At 38.7% G+C, this 13040-nt stretch overlaps 1 protein-coding gene across 12 annotated transcripts in view; it reads left to right on the top strand.

Annotated features, from left to right (window-relative positions):
- TRPM1 (transient receptor potential cation channel subfamily M member 1) overlaps window positions 1-13040 on the top strand; it is a 100828-nt gene that overhangs the window by 49679 nt on the left and 38109 nt on the right. For 11 of the 12 annotated variants that reach the window (XM_068143995.1, XM_068143997.1, XM_068143996.1 and 8 more), the window contains 3 exons: window positions 9660-9739; window positions 10610-10805; window positions 11854-12067. In XM_068143995.1, coding sequence (XP_068000096.1) covers window positions 9660-9739; window positions 10610-10805; window positions 11854-12067 — 490 coding nt within the window. Of the gene's footprint in view, window positions 1-9659; window positions 9740-10609; window positions 10806-11200; window positions 11281-11853; window positions 12068-13040 lie in introns of those variants that run through there. The other variant, XM_068143998.1, reaches the window with a different exon arrangement.

Below are 13040 nucleotides of genomic sequence, written 5' to 3'. Positions count from 1 at the left end.
CAGCAGCGGGGAGTTAGACTGCCTTGCTAAACTGGTAATATGGTCCCTAACTGTTATTCTAGATGTCATCCTATTATGTTACCTATTATGTTAATACCTGGCACAGAAAGATGAGGTAGATACTTCAAAGTTAGGCCAGAAAAAATAACTTCTTGCAACACACCGTGTCCTTTGCTATAGGTAGTTTGAAAGTATGAGAAGATGCAAAAGAAGCCCTTTTCAGCAATGGAATTAAGTTGACAAAAGCAACAGGGTTTGAAAATGCATGTGATATGTAAAGTTACAAAATGAATGGCTTATTTATGACTTCAACTGTTTTAGTGCAGCATTTTGCCCAACTTCAAATTGTTCTAAAAAGGATTAGATATAATTAATGCTGTATGACCTCCTTTTTTTCTTCCTTTCAAAGAATGTAGAGCTGTACATCTAATGAGGACCCCTGAAAGGACTATTATATCCAATTGTCTCAATTATGCAAATAACGTTGATATTTTAGCAGAAGGGAGGGGATATTTCAAATTAAAAGTTTCAGCTCCTGATTTAGCCTTTCTGCAGCGCCGGCGTTTTCACAGCAAGTACATCCACTGTTTGAAGAGAGGAAAGGAGGTTTAACAAATTGGAGATTTGGGCACTATCAAAGTAGATTTGTTGTGCCTTGTTCCACCATGAGATGAAAATACCCTCTGGGCAGGGAGATGGGTCATGAGACTTCTAAAGGATTACCTTCAAAGGGAGTCATGAGATTGGTTTGAACAAAGAAGCTGCTCACATGCTTATCATATGAGATTCTCTTCTTAAAGTGGTGGAAACTCATGTCCTTGGGAATTCTCATGAACTTCAGAGAGACTGGAAGTTCTAACAGTAAGATGAATGAGAAACCTGAACAATAAGCAGAAAGATGGGACAGAAGCTCAGAGTTAAATGCAGTTTATTTATTCTAGCTGTAATTCATCTCTCCAAACTCTGAAACATTTCCAGTGACAAGCAGGTAGGACATGCTTTTAAATGATTTTTTTGTTTCTTTCCTTGTGGTCATCTGCTTTGCTACCTTTTCTAGCATTGACGTGCGTAAGTGAAATTTGCGCTGAGTCGCTGTCTGGTGACAGAAGATTGGTTGGCGAAAGATAATTCAGTTGAACAGACAGTGTTCTGATCAGAATAACTTCTACACTGCTTACTCATTTTGAAAAGACATGAAACCTGAAGTACTCATTGCAAGTTTAAAAATGTTGTCTTGAAACCCTTCGGAATTAGAACATTTTAATAAGTTATAGATGTGCTGGTAAAGAGAGGTTAGGTAAAAACATATATTTCAGCATTTTGAATGGTAGTTTAGAGCTACTTCTGCAGCAAATGGGGGTGGAGTTCTGGAGGATTTTTTTATTTGTAGGTTGGGACTTTGCTTTGTTTTGGGATTGTCTCCAGTTTTCAAAATTTGCCGTTAATACTTTCTGGAGTTCACTTTTGGCAACAAGCGATACAGGCAAGCCTCTTTCTCAGTGTGTTTGTTTCCAGTTGAGTTTATCAAGATCTGACAGTAGGTCAGGTGTTATGGAGGTCTTAGAAAAGGGCATAATTTATGGTGGTTTTCCTTACTCCAGTCAGTGTTGCCAATAAAGGGGCTTTCCCAGTACAAGACCGATAACAAGCATCTGCAGCCTCATCACATTTGTATCAACAGAGCTGCTGTTGTCATTTGAAGGAATGGGTTTCTGCTGTAAAGTGTACTGGGCTCTGAGGTGCGAAGTCTCTGTGCGAACTCCCTCACCAAGATACAGAGATCTCTGAGTATCCACGTACCAATCTTGCAAGTGATTGAGGAGCCAAAGAAGCTCAGTTTTGGCTCTTGTTACCCTCCAGCTCTTCAAATGACAGCTCGAAAGAATGATGTTCCTGTCCACTCATCTGTCATTCCTATCCCTCCTGCTGTAGTGTGGTTTGGATCTTGAGGAGGGACATCTCAGGGTAAGAGTAGCTCCAAGAGCATCTATCCTTGTATTCCCTTATTGAGCCAGAGAAAACTTTGAATACAGCATCTAGCCGGTTCAAGTCTCCTTTAACTCTGCAAGTTTGGAGAGTTTTTTCCTTTCCCATTTTTGATGATGGATTGAAACTAGTGAATTGACACCTCCATAATATGATTTTTCACCACTATCATTTTAATTCAAATGGTAGGCTGCAGTTGATGTTTTAAAGCCAAATGGGGGTTGTACCTAATATTTGTCAGTACAGGCCAAGTATTTCCTGTGTTGTGTTTGCTGACTTGTGTTACGATCTGTTGAAGCTAGTTGTATTCTCTCTAGAGAAAAATGTGTTGCACACCATGAAAAAAAGTCCAGGAATGTTGCTGGAGATACAGTTTGTCTGGTTCTATGGTACCTATTAATTCTTTTCACTCATAGCATCAAGGGTTTTAGATATGCTAGGATTGAAAAAAAAGATTAAACATTTTTTCTGAAAATTGCTTTATCTAAAAATTCATTTGAGATCTCCCATTACCCTCATGCTGTGTAATTATTTCAGTCCTGAAGTACTCAAGTTGTGAGAAAGTTCTCAATGAATGTTGGCAACTGTCAGGTTTATACAACACAACATTTTAAAGACAGGTATGTGGGTCTCGGGGATATACTTCAACCCTTGTGTTCCAATGCTTCCATAATGATTTCTAAAAGATTGTATTAAATAATTTTGTGCAAAGCCTGCAGCCCATTAAATTATCTGGAAAGTCTTTCTTGTTTCTTTGGAAATGACAGAAAGCAGTGGGGTATAAAATGAGGCTGATTATGGTGTGTTTTGTTAAAGCTTACATATTAGCTAGTGCCTGGAAAAGAATTGCTTTACTGAGTGTAAAATTAGCCACACCAAGCTGCAAAGTTTCAACAGCTCAAACTATTTAATAGAATTCTACAAGGAGAATTTTGCTTACAGGAAAACTGTACTTCCTACAAACTAATGTTAATTTCTTAAGGCTAAATAGTGCATTCTATTTATTTGCAAAATACATACTTGTTAAGCATCTCTAGGTTTTACAGACTTCTGGAATATGCATTTATTGTATTGTATTATATTGTCAACATAGAAATTTTACTCTGTGGGAATTTAGAAGTCTGTTCTATTAACATGCCTAGTAGTCCACCCTCAAGAGTGGCTTGCTTTCCCCACATTCTGAAAATGTCAGCGTATTAAATTCTTCAAGCCTACCTGTTCAGTGCGCTCTCTACTTCAAGTAGTCCTAATTAGAGCTGTACATTTAGAACAAACACTTATAGGTAAGTAATGTCAGAAAACACATAGGCATTTTCTTAAAATGTTTTTCATTCATACTTTGTCCTATTTCTTAAATAGAAGTTGTCATAAAGTCTCAAACTTGACTCTTACAGCATGTATGAAAAATCACCCTGTTTAACTGGCTTATCAGAAGTTTTATAGAAGTTACTGCTGAACTAGTAACTTCTTACATCTTTCATCAAAGAAGTGTTTATATTTTTTACCTTTTGTTCCAAACAGCACTTTCATAATTTCTACTCTAATAATCATAATTTGTAATAATAGGAATTTGCATGAGCCAGATCTCTCTCAGGGGCCAGTGCAGTGGTGTTGGTATCTGCATCACTAAGTGCAGTTTGGTCTTTCTTTGTACGCAGAATTAACTAATCTATTGACACAGTTTTCTAAACTACAAATAACCAGGGGACTCAAGCACATCAGTAGTTTTAATTAGAGGTCTTCATAGGCTTAGTTTTGTAATGAGGGAAGTACCTTGTTATGTTTTTTGTGATTTCATAAGTATTGATGAATTTCACCAAGAAAGATCTGCTGCTAATGGTGTTGAATCACATGTGGTTTCATGATAATAGCGTTTTTCTATTTCAGGTCAGAATAGCCTAGATTAAATTGTCATAGTTAAGAGAAATACCCACACATCTAGAAGTGTCCTTGCTGCTTTTAAAACTGTGTCTAGCCAAGAGTCTTTATGTTAGACAGGACAAGTAGTTGTAGCAGTAGCAGTACCAAAATCACTCCTGAGCCTTGCCAGAGCAAGATAACAGGGTCATCTTATATCTTCAAGTAAAAATCATTAAAAAATGATCTTACAGAAGAAACTAGTAATCACCAGGCTACTTTGGCTAGCATCATATTAGAGACTGCTTGCTTTCTCTCTCTGTTCATCCACTCTACTATATTTGGTCCCTTGTTGGCAGGGATGATTCCACTACCCAGCACTTCCCATCCTAGCATCTTGGTTTGTGCTTGTTAAAACTCTGCCACTTTTTAAGACCGTGGAGTAAAACTAGCCATATGGAGTGTCTGCAGACTGAAGGGATTTGTTTTGGAAAAAATCCAAAACAGATCTCAGGAAGGGGTACAGGTATATATTTGTGTTCCTCATCTCCCTAGCACCTAGAACAAAAGGGCTAAAGGCATGAGGAGGGTTTGACAAATAATACAACTGGGCTGGATAACAAATTGAGATTATACATTATTGTTCACATTTCTTAGAAAATCTTTTCCCTAACATTTGTTACAGGGCTGAGCTGTTGCAGGAATGGCTTCTACTACCTTAAAATGTGGTAGGTGTGGTGTGTAACCTGGTCAGTTCCATTAAAAAAAAAGTCTGTTGCACAGCTACACAAGGCATGTACTCTGCAGACAAGCACTGAGCCAAGCTGTCCTGTAGTATGCTCTGAGTTGTTTCATTTCAGTTGCATTGGCTGTATAGTGACATTAATGTTGAACTGTATGCAAGCAGCTGTGCTTCTCAGTAGGGTGTCTGAGCACATCCAACACACTGAACTAATACGTGGAGATGGGTATGTCCAGTCATGGCAGAGCAAAGTCAGGTCTACTGTGGTGTCGAGGGCATAGCTGGTTTTCACATTTCTGAGCCTTCTGGGAAAGAGCTGTGTACCTCTAAGGCACACAGCAGAATTGTGCTATGTTTGAAAAGAGAGCTTGTTACTTCCTTTTGTAGACTGTGTCCCTAAGTTAATTAATGTGGAGAGAAAATTATTCCTCTTGTTGTAGCGGATGTTTGCTGTGTGTCTCACCAGCAGGCCAGGAATACAAAGTGTAATGAAGGCATGAAAGCTCATTACAGCTCTCTGTGCAATGTAGCACTGCTTGCTGGTTTCCACATCATCAGCAGGAGTGATCTCTGGCCTCAATTTGAAATAACAACATTGCTTACTGACAGTGCCATCCTGCCTGTTGTGTGTTAGTTTCAATCACAGAGCAAATGGTTCTCTGACAAGGTTGCATGGGTTCAAACCAAACCATTTGAAAAATACAGTGGGATGAGAACAAGAGTTTTAAAATAGCAAACAGTATGAGAGCCTCTTTCTCGTGGATACTGTTTGTACTTCATATTCTAATGACTGCTAAAACTCTTACCAGTTGTACAAGTAACTGTGGACTGTGGACGTGTTTACATGGTGAATGGACTCATGTACACAGAATGCACACACTCTCAGTATGAATTTTGTTTCAGCTCCAGGTTGCTTCTTCCTTTCATTGTCTCATCAAAGCAAACATCTCTGCTCAAATCTGGCATAAATATCCTAGTTTAAATCTGTAGAGCATTCTGACTAAATAAAACTAAACAAAATTAGAATAGAATAAACCTTTATTAGAATAAACCAAACCAGGTTGGAAGAGACCTTCAAGATCATCGTGTCCAACCCATCAACCAATCCAACCCACCCAAACAGCTAACCCATGGCATCAAGTACCCCCTCAAGTCTCCTCCTGAACACCTTCAATGACGGCGAATCCACCACCTCCCCGGGCAGCCCATTCCATAGCGCAATCACTCTTTCTGTATAGAACTTCTTCCTAACATCCAACCTGAACCTCCCCTGGCGCAGCCTGAGACTGTGTCCTCTTGTTCTGGTGCTGGCTGCCTGGGAGAAGAGACCATCATCCGCCTGTCTACAACCTCCCTTCAGGTAGGTGTAGAGAGTGATAAGGTCACCCCTGAGTCTCCTCTTCTCCAGGCTAAGCAGCCCCAGCTCCCTCAGTCTTTCCTCATAGGACTTGTGTTCCAAACCCCTCACCAACTTTGTTGCTCTTCTCTGGACTCGTTCCAGCAAGTCAACATCCTTCCTAAACTGAGGGGCCCAGAACTGGACACAGTACTCGAGGTGTGGCCTAACCAGTGCAGTGTACAGGGGCAGAATGACCTCCCTGCTCCTGCTGGCCACACTGTTCCTGATGCAGGCAGGAATTCTGATTAAATAATTGGGGAGCACAGGTGAGATTGGACTTCCCTGGTGATGCCACCCTCTGCAGCGTACTACACGATTACAGGAATTGGTAAAATGGTGAACTGGTTTACATCTGAATGTTTCCATAAATGACAATAGTCAATCCACATCTTGACAATATGTTGGTGAAAGTAGTTGGTGAAAGTAATTTGTGTTATTCCACAGATGTGAGCTCTGCTGCCCAGCCATCTCCATTTTTGTGTTATTCTGTGATTGATTTAGCCTAAACAGCTTTGTCAAACCCTGTATTATGCATGACATACATTCATTTGGTCCCTTGCCTGCTCCCCCATTGCATCTGTGTGCCAGGCTCTGTCTGCTGTTTGATATCTGTACATGGCTCTGTGCACCAGGCACTGCTGTTTTATGCCCACTTGTCTGCTGACCAGCTGTGCCTGGTGCAGGCAAAGCCTCTCTGGAGAGCAGCAGCTGGGGAGCGTGTGCTCTTTTAGTAGAGCCCCAGCTGCCAAAGAGCTGGCCTGAGTGGAATGCGCTCTACTTGCAAGACAAGGCCAAAGCCCTATCCTGTCCTGTAATCAAGTGAAGCATGCTAAACCACTGAGCAAGGAAGGTCCCTATTGCATGGAGCATCTCTTTGGGGATCATGGCTGTTGAGAGGGGATGACTGTATTTGCTTTAGATGTGGCTGACTTTGTGCTTTGGATGTCCCCCAGTGACACTACAACACTCATCCCTGCTCGCCTTTGATCCCCCCCAAATTCTTTCACTTCCTTTGGTGGTGGTATTATCACATTAATTATTCACAGACACTAATTGTGAATAATTTTCTCTGTGTGGTGGTGAGGGAAAATTTTCTCCTGAGTTACTACATGTGTACAGCCCTACATATGCATGTTTCTTAGCAAATAGTGGTGTTTGTTTGTGAGAGCCAAAAGACATCTGGTCTTTGTAGAAATAGTGCTTGTGTTTGTTAATACCTATACTAGAAAGGTGATTATTTGTTTAGGTACTCGATTTTGTTAATTCATGATTTGCAAACCAACAAGACTGGTTTTCATTCCTTCTGCAGGGGGATACCTTCTTTGAAGGCTAGAGAGAACAAAAAGCTCATAAAGTGGAGTAATATTAATACTGTTTCTCACCAATATATTAATTTCTAGGCTGAAGACCAAAAATTGGCAGGGTGTGGGGTTTTTTGTTTGGTCTGTTTTTTTGTTTCGGGGTTGGTTTTTTCTTTTCCTTTTTTTTTTCCTCTTTTTTTTTTGGGGGGGGAGGGGGAGTTTTATATTTGTTTTCTGGTAATTTAGGTCTCCACATGTCAGTTTTCATAAAGGAGAACAAATATGCCTCTGAACATCTGAAATGTGTTTTTTCAAAGTTAGACTCTGATTAGTGCATTCAGGATTTGCAACAATAAGCAGATTTGAACTTCCCTAGTATCAACAAGTTGAGATCTTGCTTTTTCTGAGTTTCTCAGGGGTGAATGGAAAATATGCACTGTTTTTTCAGTGCCATAATCTTGCTGGCAGCTGCTGTTTGTGAGCCTAATACACCCACTGGCTGTTTGTCTGAAAACTGTAGCTGATCTGTCATAGTCCTTTAACAATTCATCCATTCCAAGGCTGTTAAAAATTACTCAAACGACACAGTATGTGTATTTATATTTTGCCACAAGAAACCAAATAAATTTCAATCCAGAGAGAGAAATATGCAGAACCTATATCAAACAAGTAGGGAAAGTCCCCATTTTCTGACTGTGAATGTTTCTGCTCAAGTATTTGCACTGGATTATAATGAAGCTTTGGTTAAGCAGATTAAATAGACAAAAGCAGTGAAACTTCAAAGGCTGACCAAATGTGCTGAGGTTTTATTTCCCTGATCTGTAATGCCTGCTTTTGCCTTTCTCTCATTAGCACAGAAAAATAAGCCAGTAGAGCATAATGCCTGTAGTGCCTACAGCGACTGACTTTTAGGTGTGAGTATGTGGGAGAAGGTTTGTTTTCAGCTAGCTTTGGAAGGCTATGGAGATTTGCCTTTGCTCCAATTAGAGAAGTCTGTTTGTTCTTTGACTCTGAAAAGAATGTAAACATCTTGTAACTGAAGGAGAGAAATGAGGCAGAATTTGGTTAGATGTGTTAAAATATTGTTTTGTTATTTTGACCTATTGTATGCCTTAATTACACGCATGCCAGTAGAAAATAACCAATTAAGGTGTGACACATGTGCCTTCTGCTAGACTGTATAACTTTGCTGTATAACATAATAAACGTCTTCACCTGCTTACATCTTGTCCGGGAAGCTATGCTAGAGAAGAATAAAACATCGATATTACAACATGAGTATGTAAGCTTTTTCAGTGTAGAGGGAGCTTTTAAGAGCACTGGGAACTCGACTGTATCATACAGTTCATTTTAGATAGCAAGATGCAAAAGGTTCCTTCCAAACATGAATGTTATGTCTGTGACTTAAACCAGTGGTTATTTAACTGTTTTTACATGAAAGACACAAAATCACAAAGGAAACTTGTTTGGTAAGCTACAAGGAATGAGGTAAAGCAGTACTCAACAATAGGGAGTAGGACCCACAGTTGTTTTGATATTACTGTCTTGCATTTTCCAGTTAAATGTGCAGCATCTATTACCATTAATATTTTGTAGAGTGTTTCCTGTACGGTGGGGCTCATTCGGGTATTTGTGTCACTCAGTCAAGGAGATCACACATAGAAATCTGAAACTTTATTTGGGGGGAAAAGTGACTATGTTTAAAATACACAAAAATCATAGTCACCCTCCCACAAATTATTCACAAACTAATTACAAATTAAAATGTACAATTTGAAATAGACAAATGATGTGACCTCTGTAACAGTTTCCTGTTAATTGCATTTTAGAACACAAAACTCGCACGATGTGTACGAGCACACGTAACAATATTGGGCATTTGCTGGGACTTGATTTACAACAGGAAAAAAACCCCAAACAATTCTGAGAAGATTGTTGATCAAGCCTTAGGAAACATTTTGTGCATGCAAAGAACATTATTGAAGTATCATTTGGAGTAAATGCTATTAGTCTGTTTATGTCACAAGTTGTGCTGGTTTTCTGTACTATTTTGGGACCGTTTACTGTTTACTAAAATAGGAAGAAGGCAATACATTTATTTTTTTTGGTAGACAAACATAACTTTGAAACCATCATCGTTGTGCATAAAGGTTTTTACAGACATTTGAGGTTTGAATTTTATCCAAGATGTTGAAAATTCTCACCACCTACTTGCTTCGTGAGTGGATGTGTCTGGTGTTTAAAAGTGATTCAGTGAATTCAGTTCTTGTTTTTAAAAACAGTGCCTGAAAATAGAAGGCCAACATTACTGTATCTGCCACACAGAAATACTTCATGATGTATCTTCTCATTTTATATTTTTGTCTCTTTCAAGGGTCAAAAGGCTTGGATAGAGAAGACCTTTTCAAAAAGAGAATGTATCTATGTAATTGCCAACAACAAAGACATTAGCAGGTAACATTTGAAATTTTTGGTTTGGCCAATACAGAAAAATAATTCTGAAGAAAGTGGACTTCCCATGGATTTAGGCATGTGAAACTGAGACCCAGCTTACTCATTGCTCTTAAAGGGAGATGACACGGGAAGAAAACCACAAGACGTGCTTGTACTCTGGTCTATGCAGAGCCATGAGACATGTCATACAGAGATGATAAGGCAGCAGGAGAGGCAGTGAGTTATTAGTTCCTGGCTTTGCAAACCGGAGCATAAATTCATACTGAATTCTGAGAGCAAGGGTGCAACAATGTGCACTCCAGGAAGCAAGTGGAACCGTTCTTTGTAGTTATTATGACACTACAAGTAACAATACTATATAAAAGGACTGGGGAATTCTTAGTCCAAATATTGATACTACTGCTGTGGCATGGTCTAGCTAAATTGTGATTCAGCTTGTTTTGGATAACGTAACAGTTTATGTCATGTCCTAGCTGAATAAGAAAGAGATGGTCACTACTCCTCTTCTGCATTCTTCTGTCTTCCCCATCCTTTAGCCAAGAACAGCTTTCCAGTGTATAGCAGAAGTGAAGTGATTTTTGTTTATCTTTGCTTGTTAAGAAGCACCTGTGGATTGGTAATTCTGGCTTACATGTATATGCAAAGAAAACAGATATGACCTAGAAGAGATGTTTCTAAGATTTTAGATGTTTCTGTTCAAGGCATAGTCAGCTGAAACTCTGTTTTGTTGTGGCTTTTGTTGTTGTTGTTGCTTTTTTAATTTACTTTTTTTTCTGGGTTTTTTTTTTTTTTTTAATAAATTAGTATTTTTAAATCCTTATCCAATATTGAAGATGCTGTAATCAAGTTGCTTCAAATTTTAACATACAGGTGCTGCTGTGGACAGCTCATTAACCAACATATTCCACCTCCTCCAAGTATAACAGCTAATAAAAATGGAGAAGAAACAAAGCAAGTGGAAGCTCAGCCAGAGAAATGGTCTGTCAGTAAACACACCCAAACATACCCAACTGATGCCTATGGAAACCTTGAATTCCAAGGAGGAGGGCATTCAAATAAGGCCATGGTAAGGAGCATAGGTTACTCCAAGGTATTCTCTAGTACGTTAGCTTAATAGGTATGCATCCAGATTCCAGTTCGGTCAATGCATAATCCATTGAAATCAAGGGAAATCTGTTTTCTATATCAGAAGGATATGTACAAGATGCTCAAAAAGTGAGAGAGAAAAGGCAAGAGAAAAATAATACCTACTTAGGAAGCACCTCACAACGTCTTGATGAAACAGTTGCATTGAAGTTACTGTCATTAAATATTAGCTAAAGAGACAGCTGTGTGTATTAATGCCAAAGATTCCATCTGTTTGTATGAGATTTGTGGGCCAAATAACCCAGCATGAATGTCCAAAATCTTTGGGAGAGGTTGATGGGTTTTGCTAGTGGTGCTTTGTTTGTTCTTCAAGCAGAAATAAACTACACTGAGAAGAATGCAAACTATTGCTTTGGAGGCAGAAATAAGTACATCAGGAATGAATGGGATAAAAGGTAACATATGCCTCCTATTTCTTATTAAGGTTATTGCTTCTCTGTGGCAGTCACAGAATCACAAAATGGTAAGGCTTAGAGGGGACCTCTGGAGACCAACTAGTCCAACCCCACAGCTAAAGCAGGTTCCCCTAGAATGGGTTGCAAAGGAACATGTCCAGGCAGGTTTTGAGTATCTTCCAGAGAAGGAAAGTCCACAGCCTCTCTCAAGTCAAAACAGTTTTTTTGGAACAATACAAACCACTTTCCAGTCATTTAAAATATGTGGTTTCCAACACTGCAGATTTGTAATGAGAGCTTAGGCTGATGGGAAGATCACTTGATTGAAGCCAGTTTTGCAGGTGAAGTAAGTGTTACTTTTGAAATTCAGGGAGTGGATGATAATTTCTCAATAGTAACATGAAAGGTTTCAGCCTATTTTTTCTAATCATAAGCAACAGAAATTTAATAATGTATTGCCTAAAAACTGTAAAACTCTTCAAGATGTAAGGCTTAATATCACTATTCTTTGCTTAGTGAATAGCCAATTTACAGAGCAAATGGAGTGATAATGTTATACATTGCTCTTTGCAGTATATCCGTGTGTCATATGACACTAAACCAGATTCTCTGCTAAATCTCATGGTGAAAGACTGGCAACTGGAACTGCCCAAACTTTTAATCTCCGTCCATGGAGGCCTCCAGAACTTTGAAATGCAACCTAAACTAAAGCAAGTATTTGGAAAAGGTCTGATAAAGGCTGCCATGACGACAGGAGCTTGGATTTTCACTGGAGGTGTTAGCACAGGTAATCAATTACCAGCACTTTTAGTTTACTTATGAATTCAGTGATGTTCATTTACTGATCACAGGCAGAAGATGTAAGTCTGTATGAATGAATCATTAGCTGGTAAAACAAAAAAGGAGCCTTGTAATAATTTGTGTTAATCTCCTAACCAGCCCAGCCTGTAAAATTTTCCTGTGTCAATAATGTTTGACACTTCCCTATTCCTGCAGCCAGACAGTGACATACATTTGGACTGTGTGATCTTCATGAGAGTTACTGATTGATAATTGATACTCCACTTTAAATGCTGTATCCCTAAGTCACTGTATCCATGGGATCACCCATCACCATGCATGCACACGCTTAGTCTTGTAACATAATAAGGTATTTCTTCTTAAATGAATGACTGTAAATTAGCAATCTTGAAACACAAACCTGAATTCACATGTAGATGTCTCCTTTTTGCATTTTCCTCTAGTCTTCTGGTCACCTGAAACAATTCTGGTTTTGATCATATCTAAAACATGAGTTGTAAAGCAACTCCACATAAGTCCATCATGAGGTTTGGGACACTGTTCCTGAATTCTGTCAGTGAAACAGGTGTCTGATACAATGTTTAAAATTTGAAAGGCCTGTTAAAGAAAAACTGTTTTCATCATTCCTCTTTTGTTGTTACATTTAGGGGCTGATTGGTTTATAATTAATTTGATTTATATTAATAATAATTCTGTGTGATCTTCAAAAACCAATCAGATGTAAACTTTCATGATAATATTTCTATGACAGTATCTTTATTTAGCTGAAATAAATATATCAAGTTATTTCTCAGAACACTATAAGAGAATTATTTCTTTTGGCCTTTGTTTTACAGAAGTCTTTGATCTTTGTTTTACAGGTCTAATGTCTTTATGGGGAAAGTGATGAATAATTTTTAAGTGAAAAAAATACTTCTTGGATAACTATAGGGCTGGGGTTTTGGTTACTCAGACTCCAG

The sequence above is a fragment of the Melanerpes formicivorus genome, unplaced genomic scaffold (assembly GCF_026170545.1).
Source record: "Melanerpes formicivorus ecotype bairdi unplaced genomic scaffold, bMelFor1.0.p_v2 SCAF_10, whole genome shotgun sequence".
In the NCBI taxonomy this organism is placed as follows: Eukaryota; Metazoa; Chordata; class Aves; order Piciformes; family Picidae; genus Melanerpes; species Melanerpes formicivorus.
Note: the sequence above shows the minus strand (reverse complement) of the source record. Positions and strands in the feature narration are given on the sequence as shown.